The sequence below is a fragment of the Marmota monax genome, unplaced genomic scaffold, assembly GCF_021218885.2.
Source record: "Marmota monax isolate L192 unplaced genomic scaffold, Marmota_monax_Labrador192_F-V1.1 WCK01_AAM20220418_F8-fsc00122, whole genome shotgun sequence".
Taxonomy (NCBI): domain Eukaryota; kingdom Metazoa; phylum Chordata; class Mammalia; order Rodentia; family Sciuridae; genus Marmota; species Marmota monax.
Window position 1 is genome coordinate 4,976,968 of NW_026695223.1, and position 15,898 is coordinate 4,992,865.

At 39.1% G+C, this 15,898-nt stretch overlaps 1 protein-coding gene and 1 pseudogene across 1 annotated transcript; one reads left to right on the forward strand and one right to left on the reverse strand.

Moving 5' to 3' along the window:
- The first annotated feature begins 882 nt into the window (after nucleotides 1-882).
- LOC124086052 (ATP synthase subunit ATP5MJ, mitochondrial-like) lies at nucleotides 883-1,069 on the forward strand (annotated as a pseudogene).
- Nucleotides 1,070-2,335: 1,266 nt separating this feature from the next.
- On the reverse strand, nucleotides 2,336-10,822 carry Mrps33 (mitochondrial ribosomal protein S33). The gene is made up of 3 exons (XM_046434218.2): nucleotides 10,747-10,822; nucleotides 5,868-6,105; nucleotides 2,336-2,812 (listed from the first exon to the last, which is right to left on the reverse strand). The coding sequence occupies exons 2-3, from the start codon at nucleotides 6,080-6,082 to the stop codon at nucleotides 2,707-2,709; spliced, it is 321 nt and encodes a 106-aa protein (XP_046290174.1). The 5' UTR covers nucleotides 6,083-6,105; nucleotides 10,747-10,822; the 3' UTR covers nucleotides 2,336-2,706.
- Between the last annotated feature and the right edge of the window lie 5,076 nt (nucleotides 10,823-15,898).

Below are 15,898 nucleotides of genomic sequence, written 5' to 3' on the forward strand. Positions count from 1 at the left end.
TCAGAATAATCACTTAGTTATACTGGGTTCAGGCTAAGATCCTGTTCCTCAGCCCAATTCATCCATACCTGATTCAGCTGCATTGGCCAATAATAACGTATCTGCACTTTTCTAAGCAACTTCCCAAGTATTCTTGCTAATACTTTATAAAACACAGACACCACACACTCATTCATTCACACAGTCATATGGACGACATCTATTAGTTTCTATATCCTCTACAACTGTTGTGTCAGGCATACATGGCATATGCTCAGAGAGGAGCTTTAAACCAATGGATTCTCAGTCTTCTGTTTGAATTCACTTCTATCAGGCACAAATCACCTAGTTTTAGGTAGGTTTTTTTTTTTTTTTGTACCAGGGATTGAACCCAGAGGCGCTTAATTACTGAGCCACATCCCCAGCCCTTTTTAATATTTTATTTAGAGATAGGATCTCGCCGAGTTACTTAAGGCCTCACTGCGTTGCTGAGGTTGGCTTTAACTTGCGATCCTCCTGCTTCAGCCTCCCAAGCTGCTGGGATTATGGGTGTGTGTGCATCATTTGCCTGGCAGTTATTTATTTATTTATTTAAATAAACAGGCTATAATATAAGCCATAGCCATACAATCTAGATTATGCATTTTTAAAAGTAATATTTGTGTAAACATATGTACTGGGATCAGGAGTCATTCAGTGTTGCAGGGAAAGACAACTGTAGGTAGAGTAGCTGCTATATGGACTCTAGCCTGTGCATTTTGCTTTCTTTGCCTTAGTGGTGGAAATGGGTTAAAAAGTACTTTAGCACAATGTGTTGTACAGGTTGACACTACTGCACTGCTCACTTAAAAATGGTTGAGATGGTTTGTTGGCTTTGCAGTCTTAGCCATTGGTTCTGCTGAGATGCTTCAAACTATTATTAAAAACTACTGACTGGATCCACTTGAAGCCCTACTATACCCAGGTTTACCAAGAGATTTGGGTAGGAATGGGGTTGATGAGCTTCATTGTTTATAAAATCAAGAGTGCTGATAAAAGTAAAGCTTTGAAAGGTTCAAGTCCTGCACCTGCTCATGGTCATCATTAGCCAGCTTGCAGAATCGTCAGTCTGCCTGTAAATTTAAGCAGGCTTTGTTAATGGGAACATAGTACATTGTTATACCCTTAGATAAGTATCACTTACTACATGGCATGAATAAATGATCTGAGATGCACCACTACCCATGCCAATACTGCTTTGTATGTTTCCCCCAGTAGAGCCTTTGCAATGCAGCAGCCCACACTCCTGAGGAAACCTGGGGATGAGGAGCAATCTCGGGGTTGGTGGGTTGGTGGTCAGGTTCTAGACATTCACTTGAATTCTAATACTTTTAAGATGCTAAATTTTGTTACATATTTATATCTGTCTATCTCAACTGAGAAAAAAACTTTAAAAACTTACTGGACAATGCTAAAGATTCAGGACAACTTTTGGAGGAATAAAACCAGAGGCCCTTCTAATCTTTTTGGATACTCAGTAATACAATAAAATACCCAGATATGTGCAATAGTCATCTCCAATAGGAATAACGTCTTATACAAATTGATCTTCAGTTAAGTTGGTCACATCTGAGATTTCCCATAGACTTGCAAGTCCTTTATTGTCTGGCCTCTAGTTCCTTATGACCAATCACGAACCAGTTCCTGGTCTGTTTTCAATTTTTAACAAGACAGTTTCTAACCTTAGGGCTTTACAGTGTTCTTTCTGCCTCAAAAACTTTTCTCATAATTTTTCGTCTGAATCTTATTTATCCTTCAGGGCTCAGCTTAAAAATAATTTCTTTAGGAAGGCCCTCTTTAAGTTCCCTAATAAGGTTGGGCCTGTGGCAGTCTCTCTGGATCCACATCCATTCCCACTCAGAGGAGTCCAGACTTTTCCTTTGTATCACTTAATACAACTGTATATAATTATATTAATCTTCCCCCAAAAGGCTGCAAGTTTCCTGAGTTAGGGATTATCTCTCTTGTTAACCACGGGGTTACCCAGGTTCTAGTACCTTGTGTACAGTAGGGACTCAATATTCCCTTTCCTATAATGGCCTTTTATCCCACTTAGCAGGTAGAGGTGCATATAAAGTTTGTGAGCTTGGTGGTGGAGACAGTGGCTGAGTGGCCAGAAAGATGAAAGAAGTTTAGGGGCGGATAAGAGGGAGGGATGAGGGTACTGCAGGACACTCACTTAATGAGGTTCCCTTCCACTCCCTCAACATCCCATCCCCACCCAAACAAGTCATTAAACAATAGTTTATGTATTCATTCCATTAGAGAATCAAGAAAACATCAGATTACAAAACCAAGGACATTTGCAGCATTTGAATGTGTTCAAGAAACCAGTCACAATTTTATTTTGATACCTGGGACTGAACCAAGAGGTACTTTACCACTGAATTACATCCTTTTATTTTTGTTCATATTTTAAAATTTTGAAAAAAGTCTTGCTCAGTGGCTGAGGCTGGCCTGGAACTTGCAATCCTTTTGCCTCAGCCTCCCAAATTACAGGGATTATAGGTATGCTACACCACACCTGGCTACCAGTCACCATTTAATTGAATTATACTTCAATACAGGGAGGATTGTGTCTCTCCAAGTAACCTTCACTGAGGCAGAGTACATTCCTCTAATACATGGAAAGATGGTACTTTCTTCTCATAATCACTGAGGAAGAAATTCTCTCTTGATGGGCCAACACTACTTCTTTTTTGTTGCTCTTTTCCCTTCTCCTTTCTTTGGCTTCCCCTTTCCACGAAGCTTCTTTAGACGCTTTTGCTCATCCTTAAAATCCTGATGCTCATCTCTGCATGAAGGAAAAATAATCAACTTGTTATTTTTTATTATATTGAAAAACTATACCAATATTTCACTGTTTTCTCAGATTGTTCTGGTTATTGATTCTTGACTTTTCAGGGTACATGTTCAATTTGTTGAATAAAGTACAAGGGTTCCCCTTGTTTCTAAAAATTCATTTATAAGTGAGTTTTCCCTCATAGAAACAATGCCATAAACTGCAGTTGATCTTCCAGGCCAGCCCAGGTAACCCTATGTAATTATGATATTCACAAGTAACTACTTCAAATTTCCCTACATTAATACTAAACAATCAGAGGAACAGAAATCAGGTATAGAGTTCAGTAGCTACACAGAGACCCTGACTGCCCCAGGAATCAGTATCTTCTAAAAAAGGGGCAGAGGTCTGGAGGAAGTGGCTTTAATGGCAGTAGATACTTCACATAAAGAGGCTGCTGGGAAAGGCTCAGGGAGAAGGAAGCCAGATCAAAAAACATACTATAGAAATCAAGGCTGCTACAACTATTTATTCATATGGGCTAAACTGTTTAAAATGCCTATATCTTAAGACCAAACACCAAAAGAGTATAGTGCTTACACATGTAAGCTGTGGAACCCACTGGAACCTGGGTTCAAATCACAGCGTCACCATTTGGTGCTCTGTGACTTTGGATAAGTGACCTTATCTCTCTACACCTTAGTTTCCTCATCCATAAACTATGAATAATAATGGTATATGAATTAAATGTTAGAAGGGTTTGCTGGGCCTGAATTTCAACTCTCTAGACTATTTTAAAATAGATTGGCTTTACAGAATTCAGTGTCTTATTCCGTGAACATGAACAGCATACAACAGACTTCTTCAGGATTAGCTAAAAATGCCAAATAATTTTCAGCACAGCAGCCAGGGCAATTCTGAAATATGTCAGATTATGTGACTCCTGCATATGGCTCCCCCTTTCATCCAGAGCAAAACCCACAGACTCCTGTCACCTGCCTCCTGTGCACCCACAGGAGCTGAGACCACCCCCCACCCCGTGACCTGTCTCCTGCCTCCCCACTATTTCCTTAGCCTGCAATATTCTTGGATCATTCTAAATATGCTCCTACCTCTGGGCCTTTGCTCTGCTCTTGCCTCTGCCTTGCAAACTCTTCTCAGCTCTCACCATCCTTGAGCCTTTGCCTAAATCTCATCTCCTTGATGTAGCTGACCCTGATTGTCCTGTTGAATGCTGTAACATGGCCTCTCCCCACCCACTAGGGCCCTCTCAGCCCTCTGGATCCTGCTCAGCCAGCTCTGTCTTTAACTTTGTACTATATCACATAATTTACTTACTTGTTATTTTTCCTCCCCCATCCCTGTCAACCCCTGGAGACAAAGACAGCTCCACAAAGGCAGGGAGGTTTGTCTCTGTTGATGATACAACCCAGCACCTATTAACTGAACCAATTATTTCTGGGAACCTGTGCTTCCCTCCCTGTTCTGCAGGCCTTTGAATCAGATTTTCTTTACTAAAGGGACCGTGTAGTTTAATCCTGCCTGGTGTCACAGGAGGCCTACATTAGAGGTGCCGTTTACTATAACTAGTGACTAAATACATGAAAATAATGTTGCTTTTCCTTGGAAAACTAAGTGCTAAGTATTTTTTCCTGTCTCTAAACATAGCCAGGTGTTTGCTCTTCAAACAAATGGGAACAGCTGCAACAGATACATTAAAATGTGATCTTGTTATGGATTATAATCTTGTACTCAGAAGATCTGGCTCCCAATATTTTATTTTATATACTAATAAGATTAGTTTTTATTTTCTGAGCTCAGACTAATGGCGAGGGAGATAGTCCCAAGCAATTCCAGACATTAAAAATAGATCATGAACTCTAATCTCTAATATATTAACTAAGAAAACCAATTCCATTTTGAATACTGCTGTTCCCTTAGTTCTCATCTTAAGTACCTGAACATGTAACTTAAGATGTACCTGTTGGATTAATGAATATACCAACCTTCAGCTCTCTGGAATGAACATCATGCTGAACTAAAAATTTTAATCACAATTGAAAGAATGGTCTCAAATTAATTTCTGTATTGTCGCCCAAAGATAAGTTCAATTAAAACAGGTTAAATTTTTAAAAAGATGCTATGTATTTTAATGCTATATAATTATGTTATGTTTTAATTCTTTGTAACAAGAACATATATTTTTTGGTAAAGAAAAATGATACATAGGGGCTGGAGTTGTAGCTCAGTGGTACAGCGCTCACCTAGCACATGTGGGGCACTGCGTTCAACCTCAGCACCATATAAAAAAGTAAATAAATAAAATAAAGGTACCATGTCCATTTACCACTAAAAATATTTAACAAAAAAAGGAAAAATGATTACATAGGTATTTTATCTTTTCTCTTTCTAGAGGTCTAATCCTAAGCACTCACTTCCTGAATTTACCCAAATGTACAAATGCATAGTGTTAACAGCCCGTGTGATTTATACGTTATCCTTAAAGGTGAACTACAGCTTAATTCGATCAAATTAATATATCAGAAAGGTACAAAATGTCAGAAGTGAGTAGGAGGAAAAGAGAATGCCAACAAAACTGCCACCAGCAGAGAAAGGAGGCTCCCACACACCCTCCAAGAGGCAGATCAGGTGTGGGGCAGGGACTCTGTTCGTCAAGAACCTGCTGCCTGGACAACTGTGGCACTCCTGGGGTTTTCTTCCTCAGAATTTGGACCAGTTTTTCTCTGCATTCTTTTTAGTGTTCTTAGGTTAATGAATATTTAAAAATCTCTCTACAGCTCACTATAAATTCTATATCAGTCATGTTTTAGGCCTAATTGTTTGCCAACAAGCATGTATTTCCTCTTTTTTGGTTTGCTCATAGATATTTTGACAGCAACCTGTTCTCATTAAGTACACCTTTTGAACTATCTGGGCTCTCTTGTAAGAACCACAGAAATATAAGGATAGGAAGGCCACCTTATTAGCTGAAAGGCTGACTTTTTTCTTTTGATAATACGCTAAGAGCATCTCTCACAGGGTCCTCTTTGTGTATTTTTGTCATCACCTGTAGAGGCCAAGAAAACGCAGTGTGCCCATGAGACCAAAATATGTGTTGTGATTTGGATACCAGTCGTAAGTCTCCTTCTTCTTGGCCAGTGGCTGCTCACTGAATAGTTTCACTACTTTCATGGATTTGGAATCAGTTGGCCTGGCAACTTCACCAAAGAGCCGAGCACTCAGACGAGTCATGCGCAAAGCATATTCTGAAAGCGAAGACATTTCTTGAGCAGCTAGGAGACTCCCTACAGAAAATGAGAAGAAAAACAGGTTAGTGTAAGAAATTCTGAGCTTATCTAATGAACGCTTTAGACAATGAAGATATAGCAAGCCACTCATGAATCACCTTTTGGCAAGACATGCTTTGGAGTTGAGAAACATCCACAGCCCAAACAGCTGTTTCCTTTGCATGCTTTTCATTTTGAATTTTCACATTTTGTATTCACAAAATATCATTTCTTTAATGTACTGCCCTTTTTACAAATGAGAACTACTTTGTGATTCAGTAGGTGTTTGCTTATAGTTTATCTATTTTGCAGGATGGATGAAGAGGATAGGGAAACAAGTCATTCTACCACAGCTTTGTTATTACACCTTTAAAAACCACCACCTAAGCAATCTGCAAATAAATATGCTGACTGCTTGCCATCTAAAGGTGCAATCATGGCAGAGAAATAATTATGCTGTTGTCGTCTTTATTATCAGGCCTTTGAACACTATTCTCCTCAAGGGCACCAGATGGCTCTGAGAACTGTTAATGAGTTATGAGGTCATTTGGCCTCTAGGTTACTGGATTGAATTCTGCCTAGAGACTGAGAGCCACTTGGGGAAAAGATAGTAGTCCTACAGAAATAAAAGTTCAACAGCTCAAATAAGGATCAACATTTCAAAAGATTCATTTTATTCCTAAACAGAAGGCACTTGGGAACGGTGATATTACTTAGAAAACTAGCTAAGTTATTACTAGCTGAAAAACTTTTTCCTCAGAGGCACAGAGTGTTGAAATGGGTATAAGAATGATAACCAGGAGGATAGGGACATAGCTCAGTAAAGCTTCCCTAGCAAATATGAGGCCCTGCCTTTAATCCTTAGCAAAACACGCTCATGCACACACACCTGATAATATGATATGCAAAAATTACAGCTAACAGACAAAGCTGGGTGCAATGGCACATGCCTGTAATCCCAGTGACTAGAAAGGCTGAGGTAGACCTGTCTCAAAATAAAAATAAAAATAAAAAGGGTTGGGAATGTGGCTTGGTGGTAGAGTGCCACAGGGGTCAATTCTCACAAGACAAAGAAAAAGGACATCAAAAGGTACATAGGAGATACATAAAAATTAAGAATGTTGCTGGTGGAATAATAAAGTGATTGTATTCTAAATCAGATGTGGGTTACTGCTTACAGAATATTCCAATTTATGTGAAATTCTAATAATGAGATGAGAATCTTTGCTGACTAAAAGGCTATTTAGGGGAAAGTTCAGCTGGGAAAAAAAGGAGCTGATTTCCAAAGGAAAAAAGGCATATTTATCTTGAAGAACTAACAACTCTAAAACAGCAATGTGCTAAAAGAGCTATTCAAATTTTCACACATGATTCTTAAAGGTGAATTACACATTATTTAGATGAGATTATCAAAAAGGGTACAAAAATGAAAATGCCAAGAGAGTGGGAGGAAATTAGAATGCCAAAGAACTGCCACCAGCAGAGAAAAGAAGCTCCCACACACAAGCGAAGAGGCACATCAGGTGAGGGGCAGGGGCTCTGTTCATCTGATAAAATTTCAAAATCACGCTTGCAAGAAAATAAACAAACTCACATGTTTTAAGGCCCATTTCAAGATCCATAAAAAGAACACAGGCTGACCTTAAACCAGTTGCAGAATGTCAACCTCAAACCATTTACCATTTTGAACACCAGCCAAGCAATCTTGGGTTAATAGTGCCACCTGAAGGCCAGCAAGGAGAGAACTGCTGAATCCAAGGTTTCCCTAGCCCCCAGTCTGAACATCTCCTACAAGCCTTGCTCTTCCTTTTTCCTTTTCCCTTTTCCATTCACTTCTCTCCCAACTCTTGCTGCATTATGTGGTTGAAGACTGGTTGGGATTGGACCTGTTAGGACTAAGGTTATGTTTTTATCAATGAGAAAAAAGGGCCATTAACAATTTAATGTTAATAGAAAAATAGATAACAAGTCAGTGCCATAAACCTCTCAAGGCCTTGCAAATATCCAAAAGTCACTTTTGGAAGCTGCAAAAAGTTCCTTTTCTCCTCTTTCCATCTTTAAAGTAATCTTTTTCCAAACACCAGTTTAATAAACAACAGTTTCTTCATTAACTTTACCTTGTTTTGCATAATTACCCTTAGAGCATCAGAATAGATTCCTACTCTTAATTACTCAGTATTTCTATAGATAACTTGGAAGCTAGTCTGGGAACTATTGTTCTGCTAGAATGTTTTCAGGAAAACAAGGTCTGAATGCCAAATTACTTTACTTTTAAACAAGGCAGCATGGAGTCTCAAGGCCTAGGTTTGAGGACTGACTCTTTTGTCATTTATTACTTGGGTTATTCTCAACAGGTACTATCTTTTCTAGATTTGAGTTCCCTTTTTCTGAAAACAAAGTTTGCAAGATTGAGAAATGAGTAAGACAGTGGCACTCAATAAATAGTAACTAAAAAGAAAAATAAAAGGAAAAACTCTAAATGTCTTAGTAAGTTTGGTGTTATTACACACACACACACACACACACACATTTTGTTGATTACTTGTCCTCACTTAATCATGGGGGGAAAATCTCCATCCTGTTATACTTGTACCTCCCTGGAATGATCTCCTCACTTACAAAGCCAGACAGCCAGAGAAACAAGGGGAGGGACCAGCACTTTGGTAAACTGACAGGTAGCAAAGAGGAGGCAGGGACTTACTGAGGCTAAGTTATCACAGAAGGCTGTTATCTCCATGCCCACTTTACAACGAAGCAGGTTACTGGGAAACATAACTCATAGGTAATAATGTCAGATTATAATCCATTGGTACATAGTTATATAACAAAAACTAAATCCTAAAAAATTTATGACAGAAAAAGGGAATAAGCCTCTTCAAATCTAGGTCCTTTACTGGAAGCAAAGAATCACCTGCAAAACAGGGAGAAAATGACCACTGCCTTATAGTTTTCATCCACAAAGCCCAACATACACATCTTTGATGGAGAATGACAGAGGAGCTTGGTATACTTCTTAAACAAAACAAACAGGATAAAAGGTTTTGCTGTGCATAAGTACAGGTCCTAAGACAAATTGCCGCTTTTTACTAGCTTCAAATATTAAAAAATTCAAAAGCCTTGGTCCTTTTTAGGACCCTCATGATTCCTTATAGAATCTTTCAAAATTCTCTTAAAAGATAAAGAATATGATGGCCCTGTTTTGATATTAAAATAAAAGGCAAATAATTTACATGTCAATTATATTTTGATTCACATAAAACCATTCTTTGGGGATACAAAATAGTCACTTTGAAATGGTACTTTTCTTTAAATGAGATCTAAAGAAAATTACAGTATGGAGAAAAAAATAACCGGAATTGAAAAGGCTGAGAAAGAACACTCAAATATGCTAAGCAAAACAATTTAGGTCCACACAAGACAATTTCCATATTTTTGACACAAAAATGCCAGATGCTCTGATCTTTCAATAAGTCTGATGCATTTAAAACATCAGTTTTATTTTAATAACTGGTTTTGAATTAGACTTTTCTTTTTCAAAGGTGAAAATGAAGTGCAGGAGTTTTTAATCTGGATATGCCTGTTTTTGAATATTTAAAGTTGTATGCTGAAATGTGCACGTGTGTTTATTGCTGGGAAGAAAGTCTTCTCCAGTTTCTCAAAAACTATTGCTTAGCACCAGCTAGTTGGACTCTTGCCTAGCCATGTCTTTTTATAGTAGTCCTTATTCCTAGTCTCTCGGTTCTCTCACCTACTAAATGGCGACCATCAGGCACCTCTCTGAATTGTGAGGCTGACAATGCAAAATGTATGGCACAATGCTCACTCATGGGGATCCCAGGTACGTGCACACACTGTGCTCACGTGTCATCACAGAAAAACAACCCAATGGGAATGCTTTATTATTCTTAATGCCCAGTACCGATTGTATTATTTTTAGGTTCAGGGGGGTTGAACCCAGGGGCGCTTAATAACTGAACCAAATCTCCCGCCTTTTTATTTTTGGAGACAGGGTCTCGCTAAGTTGCTTAGGTCCCAGCTAAGTTGCAGAGGCTGGCTTTGAACTTGCGATCCTCCTGCCCAAGACTCCCGAGCAGCTGGGATTACCGGCCTGCGCGACCGCGCAGTGCCCGGTACCTATTATTTTACTAAATCGTAGTGGCATGGACGGCAGTGAATATGTTGGCTTTATTCAACTCAGCAAGAATAACTCTTGAGTCCCCTCTGTCTGACTGGATCGCCCCTCCCTGGGATGGAAACTATAGTAGTGTCAGGTCAACTGACACCTGGATCAGTGGAGTGGTGCACAAAAATTTTCCTAAAAGGGTAATAAAAATAATCAGCACCCACCCGCCAAGCTGCGATGCAGTCGGCGATCTGGAGAGCAGAGAAAGCGAACCAAGCATCTGCTAACTAATCTGCCACAGAGTTAACTGCGCCGGAGAGGAAATTACGGCAGCAAAAACGCTGGCGTCCTTCATTTGGTAAATTCCCCAACAGGAGCCAGAAAAGGCCGAGGTGTTTGTGAGATACACGAGAAACCTAGAGAAATGGTCACTAGAGAGATGGACTGGTCCTCTTCCTGGGACTGGAGACCCCGCAGGACCTCCCGAGTCATCGCCGCTATATCTGCAGAGCCCCACAAGTCACCGACAGCCTTACCTGGTCCTGACCTGCCTCCCCCACGCGCCCCTGTCCCGGATGGCCCGCCCCCAGCCGCTTCCCAGTTCCGGGCATCTTCAACGGAGAGCAGTAGAGAAACGGAAGCTTGGCGGCTAGAGCGGAACTCTGGTAACAACCCGGAATTACTAGCTTTCGCTCTCCGGGCGGGGCCTTCTAGGTCATGCAGAGCGCTTGCGCACTGACGCTAGCGCCTCTGTAGGGAGTACTGTGAAGGTGGGAAGGGTCCGGGTAGTTGGTTTTCCTGGAAGGTCCTGCTGGATCTGCCAGTTTCGTTTTTGCGGGGAATGTCTAAAAAGCGGCTTCAATAAGCTCTGAAGCAATGGCGATGCGTGTGCTTTGTGATGGGAGGATAAAATGCAGTTTCTTTTGTCACCCACTTATTCCACTCTGTCCCCCCCCCCCCCCCCCCCATCCACCGTAGATCTTAGGTGTTCCAAGGCATCACTTGACACTAGAGGCTTTCACACTCCCCTGAGGTGCCACTCCCCTCCTCCGACCCGCTACTCTTCCTCTAAGCTACTGCAGACCTTCCTGTGCTTCCCGCTTGGCTAGGTTTTTTGTTGTTTGCTTTGGTGGTGCTGGGGGTTGAACCCAGGGCCTTGTGCATGCTAGGCAAGATTCTGCCAACTGAACTCTATCCCCAGAGGCGCCCCTCTCCCGCCCCCCGCCCTACCTGCCATTGGCTAGGTTAGGGGCTCTGTTCTCTGCATCTGTCCTTCTTTGGCTCAGAAGCTTCTTCAAGGGGTGGGGATGGAGCATTATCTGTCTCCTCAGTAGTGAGCTAGACCTCTCTTGGCAGATCGTAGAAACTCTTAAGTATTTCATTCCTTGCTAAATCTGCTTCCAAGCAAGCCACATTTTATAGACATTGTCTGCAGCACTTACTGACTGTTTGATCAGTTGAGAAAAACAGTATTTTCTGAGCATTATTCAAGTATTTCATAAATACTCTAAAATTTACCCTGTAATTTAAGGCAAATCAGTAAGTAGAATACTAAGAAGATATTCATTTGACACTGTCTTCCTTTCTATAGAATTTGTGTTTATGAAGTTATGTTTTGATATGGTATCAATTCACAGTATCAGTCTTATCACCTTGGATCTAGGGATTATAGTAATATTTACACTGAGGGTAATGAGAATCCTATGTATAACAACAGTTCAAAAAAGATATCCTTTGTTACAGAACTTCTGGGAGAAAATTTTACCTTGTCTTTTATGTTTCTGTGGAGTTGGCTTCATTTTATCTGAAATTCACTGTGCTATATAAACAAGACCTCTTTTATGTGTTGACTTTTAGAAAGTTTAAAGCTAAATTTGTAGTTGACTTGTGGCAAGAAATATATACATACACACACGCACACACACACATATACAGTCAGGTATGTACATATATATATATGTGTGTGTGTATACATGTCTGTAGTCATTGCTCAGTGGGGCTTTGTTCCAGGACTTCTCATGGATATCAAAATACCATATCAAGTCATGAGGTGCTCAAGTCCCTTAAATAAAGTATAGTATTTGCATATACTTACACATAGCTTCTTACATAATTTTTAAAAATTTATGTATGATAGCAGAATGCATTACAATTCTTATTACACATATAGAGCACAATTTTTCATATCTCTGGTTGTATATAAAATATTCACACCAATTCGTGTCTTCATACATGTACTTTGGATAATAATGATCTGTACATTCCACCATCGTTTATAACCCCATGCCCCCTCCCTTCCCTTCCAACCCCTCTGCCCTATCTAGAGTGTATTCCTCCTATGCTCTTTCTCCCTATTCCACTATGAATCAGCCTCTCTATATCAAAGAAAACATTAGGCATTTATTTTTTGGGGATTGGCTAACTTCACTTAGCATTATCTTCTCTAGCTCCATCCATTTACCTGCAAATGCCATGATTTTATTCTTTTATTGCTGAGTAATATTCCATTGTGTATATATGCCACATTTTTTAAATCCATCTACTGAAGGGCATCTAGATTGGTTCCACAGTTTAGCTTTTGTGAATTGTGCTGCTATAAACATTGATGTGTCTGTGTCCCTGTAGTATGCTGTTTTTAAGTCCTTTGGGGATAGACCGAGGAGAGGGATAGCTGGGTCAAATGGTGGTTCTATTCCTATTTTTCCAAGAAATCTCCATACTACTTTCCATATTGGCTGCACCAATTTGCAGTCCTACCAGCAGTGTATGAGTGTACCTTTTCCCCACATCCTCACCAACACTTATTGTTGTTTGTCTTCATAATAGCTGCCATTCTGAATGGAGTGAGATTATGAAATATAGAGTGTTTTTGATTTGCATTTCTCTAATTGCTAGTGATGATGAACATTTTTTCATATATTTGTTGATTGATTGTATATCATCTTCTGAGAAGTGTCTGCTCAGGTCCTTGGCCCATTTATTGATTGGGTTATTTATTTATTTATTTTTTTGGTGCTTAGCTTTTTTAATTCTTTATATACCCTAGAGATTAGTGCTTTATCTGATATGTGACATGTAAAGATTTTCTCCCAAGATGTAGGCTCTCTATTCACCTCATTGATTGTTTCTTTTGCTGAGAAGAAACTTTTTAGTCTGAGTCCATCCCATTTACTGATTCTTGATTTTAATTCTTGTGCCACAGGAGTCTTATTTAAGGAAGTTGGGGCCTAATCCAACATTATGGAGATTAAGGCCTACTTTTTCTTCTATTAGATGCAGGGTCTCTGGTTGTATTCCTAAGCCCTTGATCCATTTTGAGTTGGGTTTTGTGCATGGTGAGAGTTTAGGGGTTTAATTTTATTTTGTTGCATATGGATTTCCAGTTTTCCCAGCACCAGTTGTTGAAGAGGCTATCTTTTCCCCAGTGCGTGTTTTTGGCACCTTTGTCTAATATAAGATAATTGTAATTTTGTGGGTTAGTCTCTGTGTCCTCTATTCTGTACCATTGTAGTCTGTTTTGGTGCCAATACCATGCTGTTTTTGTTACTATCGCTCTGAAGGGCAGTGTAAGATCTGGTATAGTGATGCCACCTGCTTAACTCTTCCTGCTAAGGATTGCTTTAGCTATTCTGGGTCTCTTATTTTGCCAGATGAATTTCATGATTGCTTTTTCTGTTTCTATGAGGAATTTCTTTGGGATTTTGATTGGAATTGCATTAAATCTGTATAGTGCTTTTAGAAGTATGGCCATTTTGATAATATTAATTCTGCCTATCCAAGAGCAAGGTAGATCTTTTCATCTTCTAAGGTCTTCTTTGACTTCTTTCTTTAGGGTTCTGTAATTTTCATTATATAGATTTTTTAAATTGTTTAGTTAAGTTGATTCCCAAGTTTTTTTTTTGTGTGTGTGTCTTTTGAGGCTATTGTAAATGGGGTAGTTTTTCTCATTTCCCTTTCTGATGATTTGTCACTGATATACAGAAATGCCTTTGATATATGGGTATTGATTTTAAATCATGCTACTTTGCTGAATTAATTTACTAGTTATAGAAGTTTTCTTGTGGAACTTTTAGGGTCTTCTAGGGATAGAATCATACATCAGCAAATAGTGCCAATTTGAGTTCTTCTTTTCCTATGTGTATCCCTTTAATTTCTTTCATCTGTCTAGTTGCTCTGGCCAGTGTTTCAAGAACTATGTTAAATAGAAGTGGCGAAAGAGAGCATCCCTGTCTTGTTCCAGTTTTTACAGGGAATGCTTTCAATTTTTCTCCATTTAGAATGATGTTGGCCTGGGGCTTAGCATAGATAGCTTTTATGATGTTGAGATATGTTCCTGTTATCCCTAGTTTTTCTAGTGTTTGGACCATAAAGGGGTGCTGTATTTTGTCAAATGCTTTTTCTGCGTCTAATGAGATGATCATATTATTCTTATCTTTAAGTCTATTGATGTGATGAATTACATTTATTGATTTCTGGAAGTTAAACCAACCTTGAATCCCTGGGATGAACCCCACTTGATCGTGGTGCACAATCTTTTTGATATATTTTTTTTTTTGAGAGAGAGAGAGAGAGAGAGAGAGAGAGAGAGAGAGAGAGAGGGAGGGAGAGAATTTTTAAAAAATATTTATTTTTTAGTTTTCGGTGGACCCAACATCTTTATTTGTATGTGGTGCTGAGGATTGAACCCAGGCCACACGCAGGCCAGGTGAGCACGCTACTGCTTGAGCCACATCCCAAGCCCTTTTGATATGTTTTTGTATGTGATTTGCCAGAATTTTATTGAGAATTTTTACATCCATGTTCATTAGAGATATTGATCTGAAGTGTGTTTTTTTTTTTTTGATGTTTCTTTGCCTGGTTTTGGAATCAGGGTGATATTGGCCTTATAGAAATGAGTTTGGAAGTGCTCCCTCTCTATTTCTTGAAATAAATTGAAGAGTATTGTTATTAATTCTTCTTTAAAGGTCTTGTAGAACTTGGCTGTGTATCCATCCAGTTCTGGGCTTTTCTTGGCTGGTAGACTTTTGATGGCATCTTCTATTCATCACTTGAAATTGATCTGTTTAAATTGTGTTTATCATCCTGATTCATTTTGGGCAAATTATATGACTCTAGAAATTTGTCAATACCTTTGATATTTTCTGTTTCATTGGAGTATAAGTTTTCAAAATAATTTCTAATTTTCTTTTGTATTTCTGTAGTGTCTGTTGTGATATTTCCTTTTTCATCATGTCTGTTAGTGAGTTTTCTCTCTCCTCTTTGTTAGCATGGCTAAGGGCCTGTCAATTTTATTTATTTTTTTCAAAGAACCAAATTTTTGTTCTGTCAATTTTTAAAAATATTTATTTTTTAGATGTAGTTGGACACAATACCTTTATTTCACTTATTTATTTTTATGTGGTGCTGAGCATTGAACCCAGTGCCTCGCACGTGCTAGGCTAGCGCGCTATCATTTGAGCCACATCCCGAGCCCTCTGTCAATTTTTTCAATTGTTTCTTTTGTCTCAATTTCGTCTCTGATTTTAATTATTTCCTGTATTCTGCTGCTTTGGGTGTTGATTTGTTATTCTTTTCTAGGGCTTTGAGATGTAATGTTAAGTAATTTATTTGTTGACTTTTTCTTCTTTTAAGGAATGATCTCCATGCAACGGAGTTTCCTCTTAGAACTGCTTTCATAAGTGTCCCAGA

Coding starts and splice junctions, on each gene's coding strand:
- Mrps33 (XM_046434218.2), bottom strand. CDS start 6,082: ATGTCTTCGCTTTCAGAATATGCTTTGCGCATGACTCGTCTGAGTGCT. Junction 2,813..5,867: donor CGTTTTCTTGGCCTCTACAG/GTGATGACAAAA, acceptor TCCTTCATGCAG/AGATGAGCATCAGGATTTTA.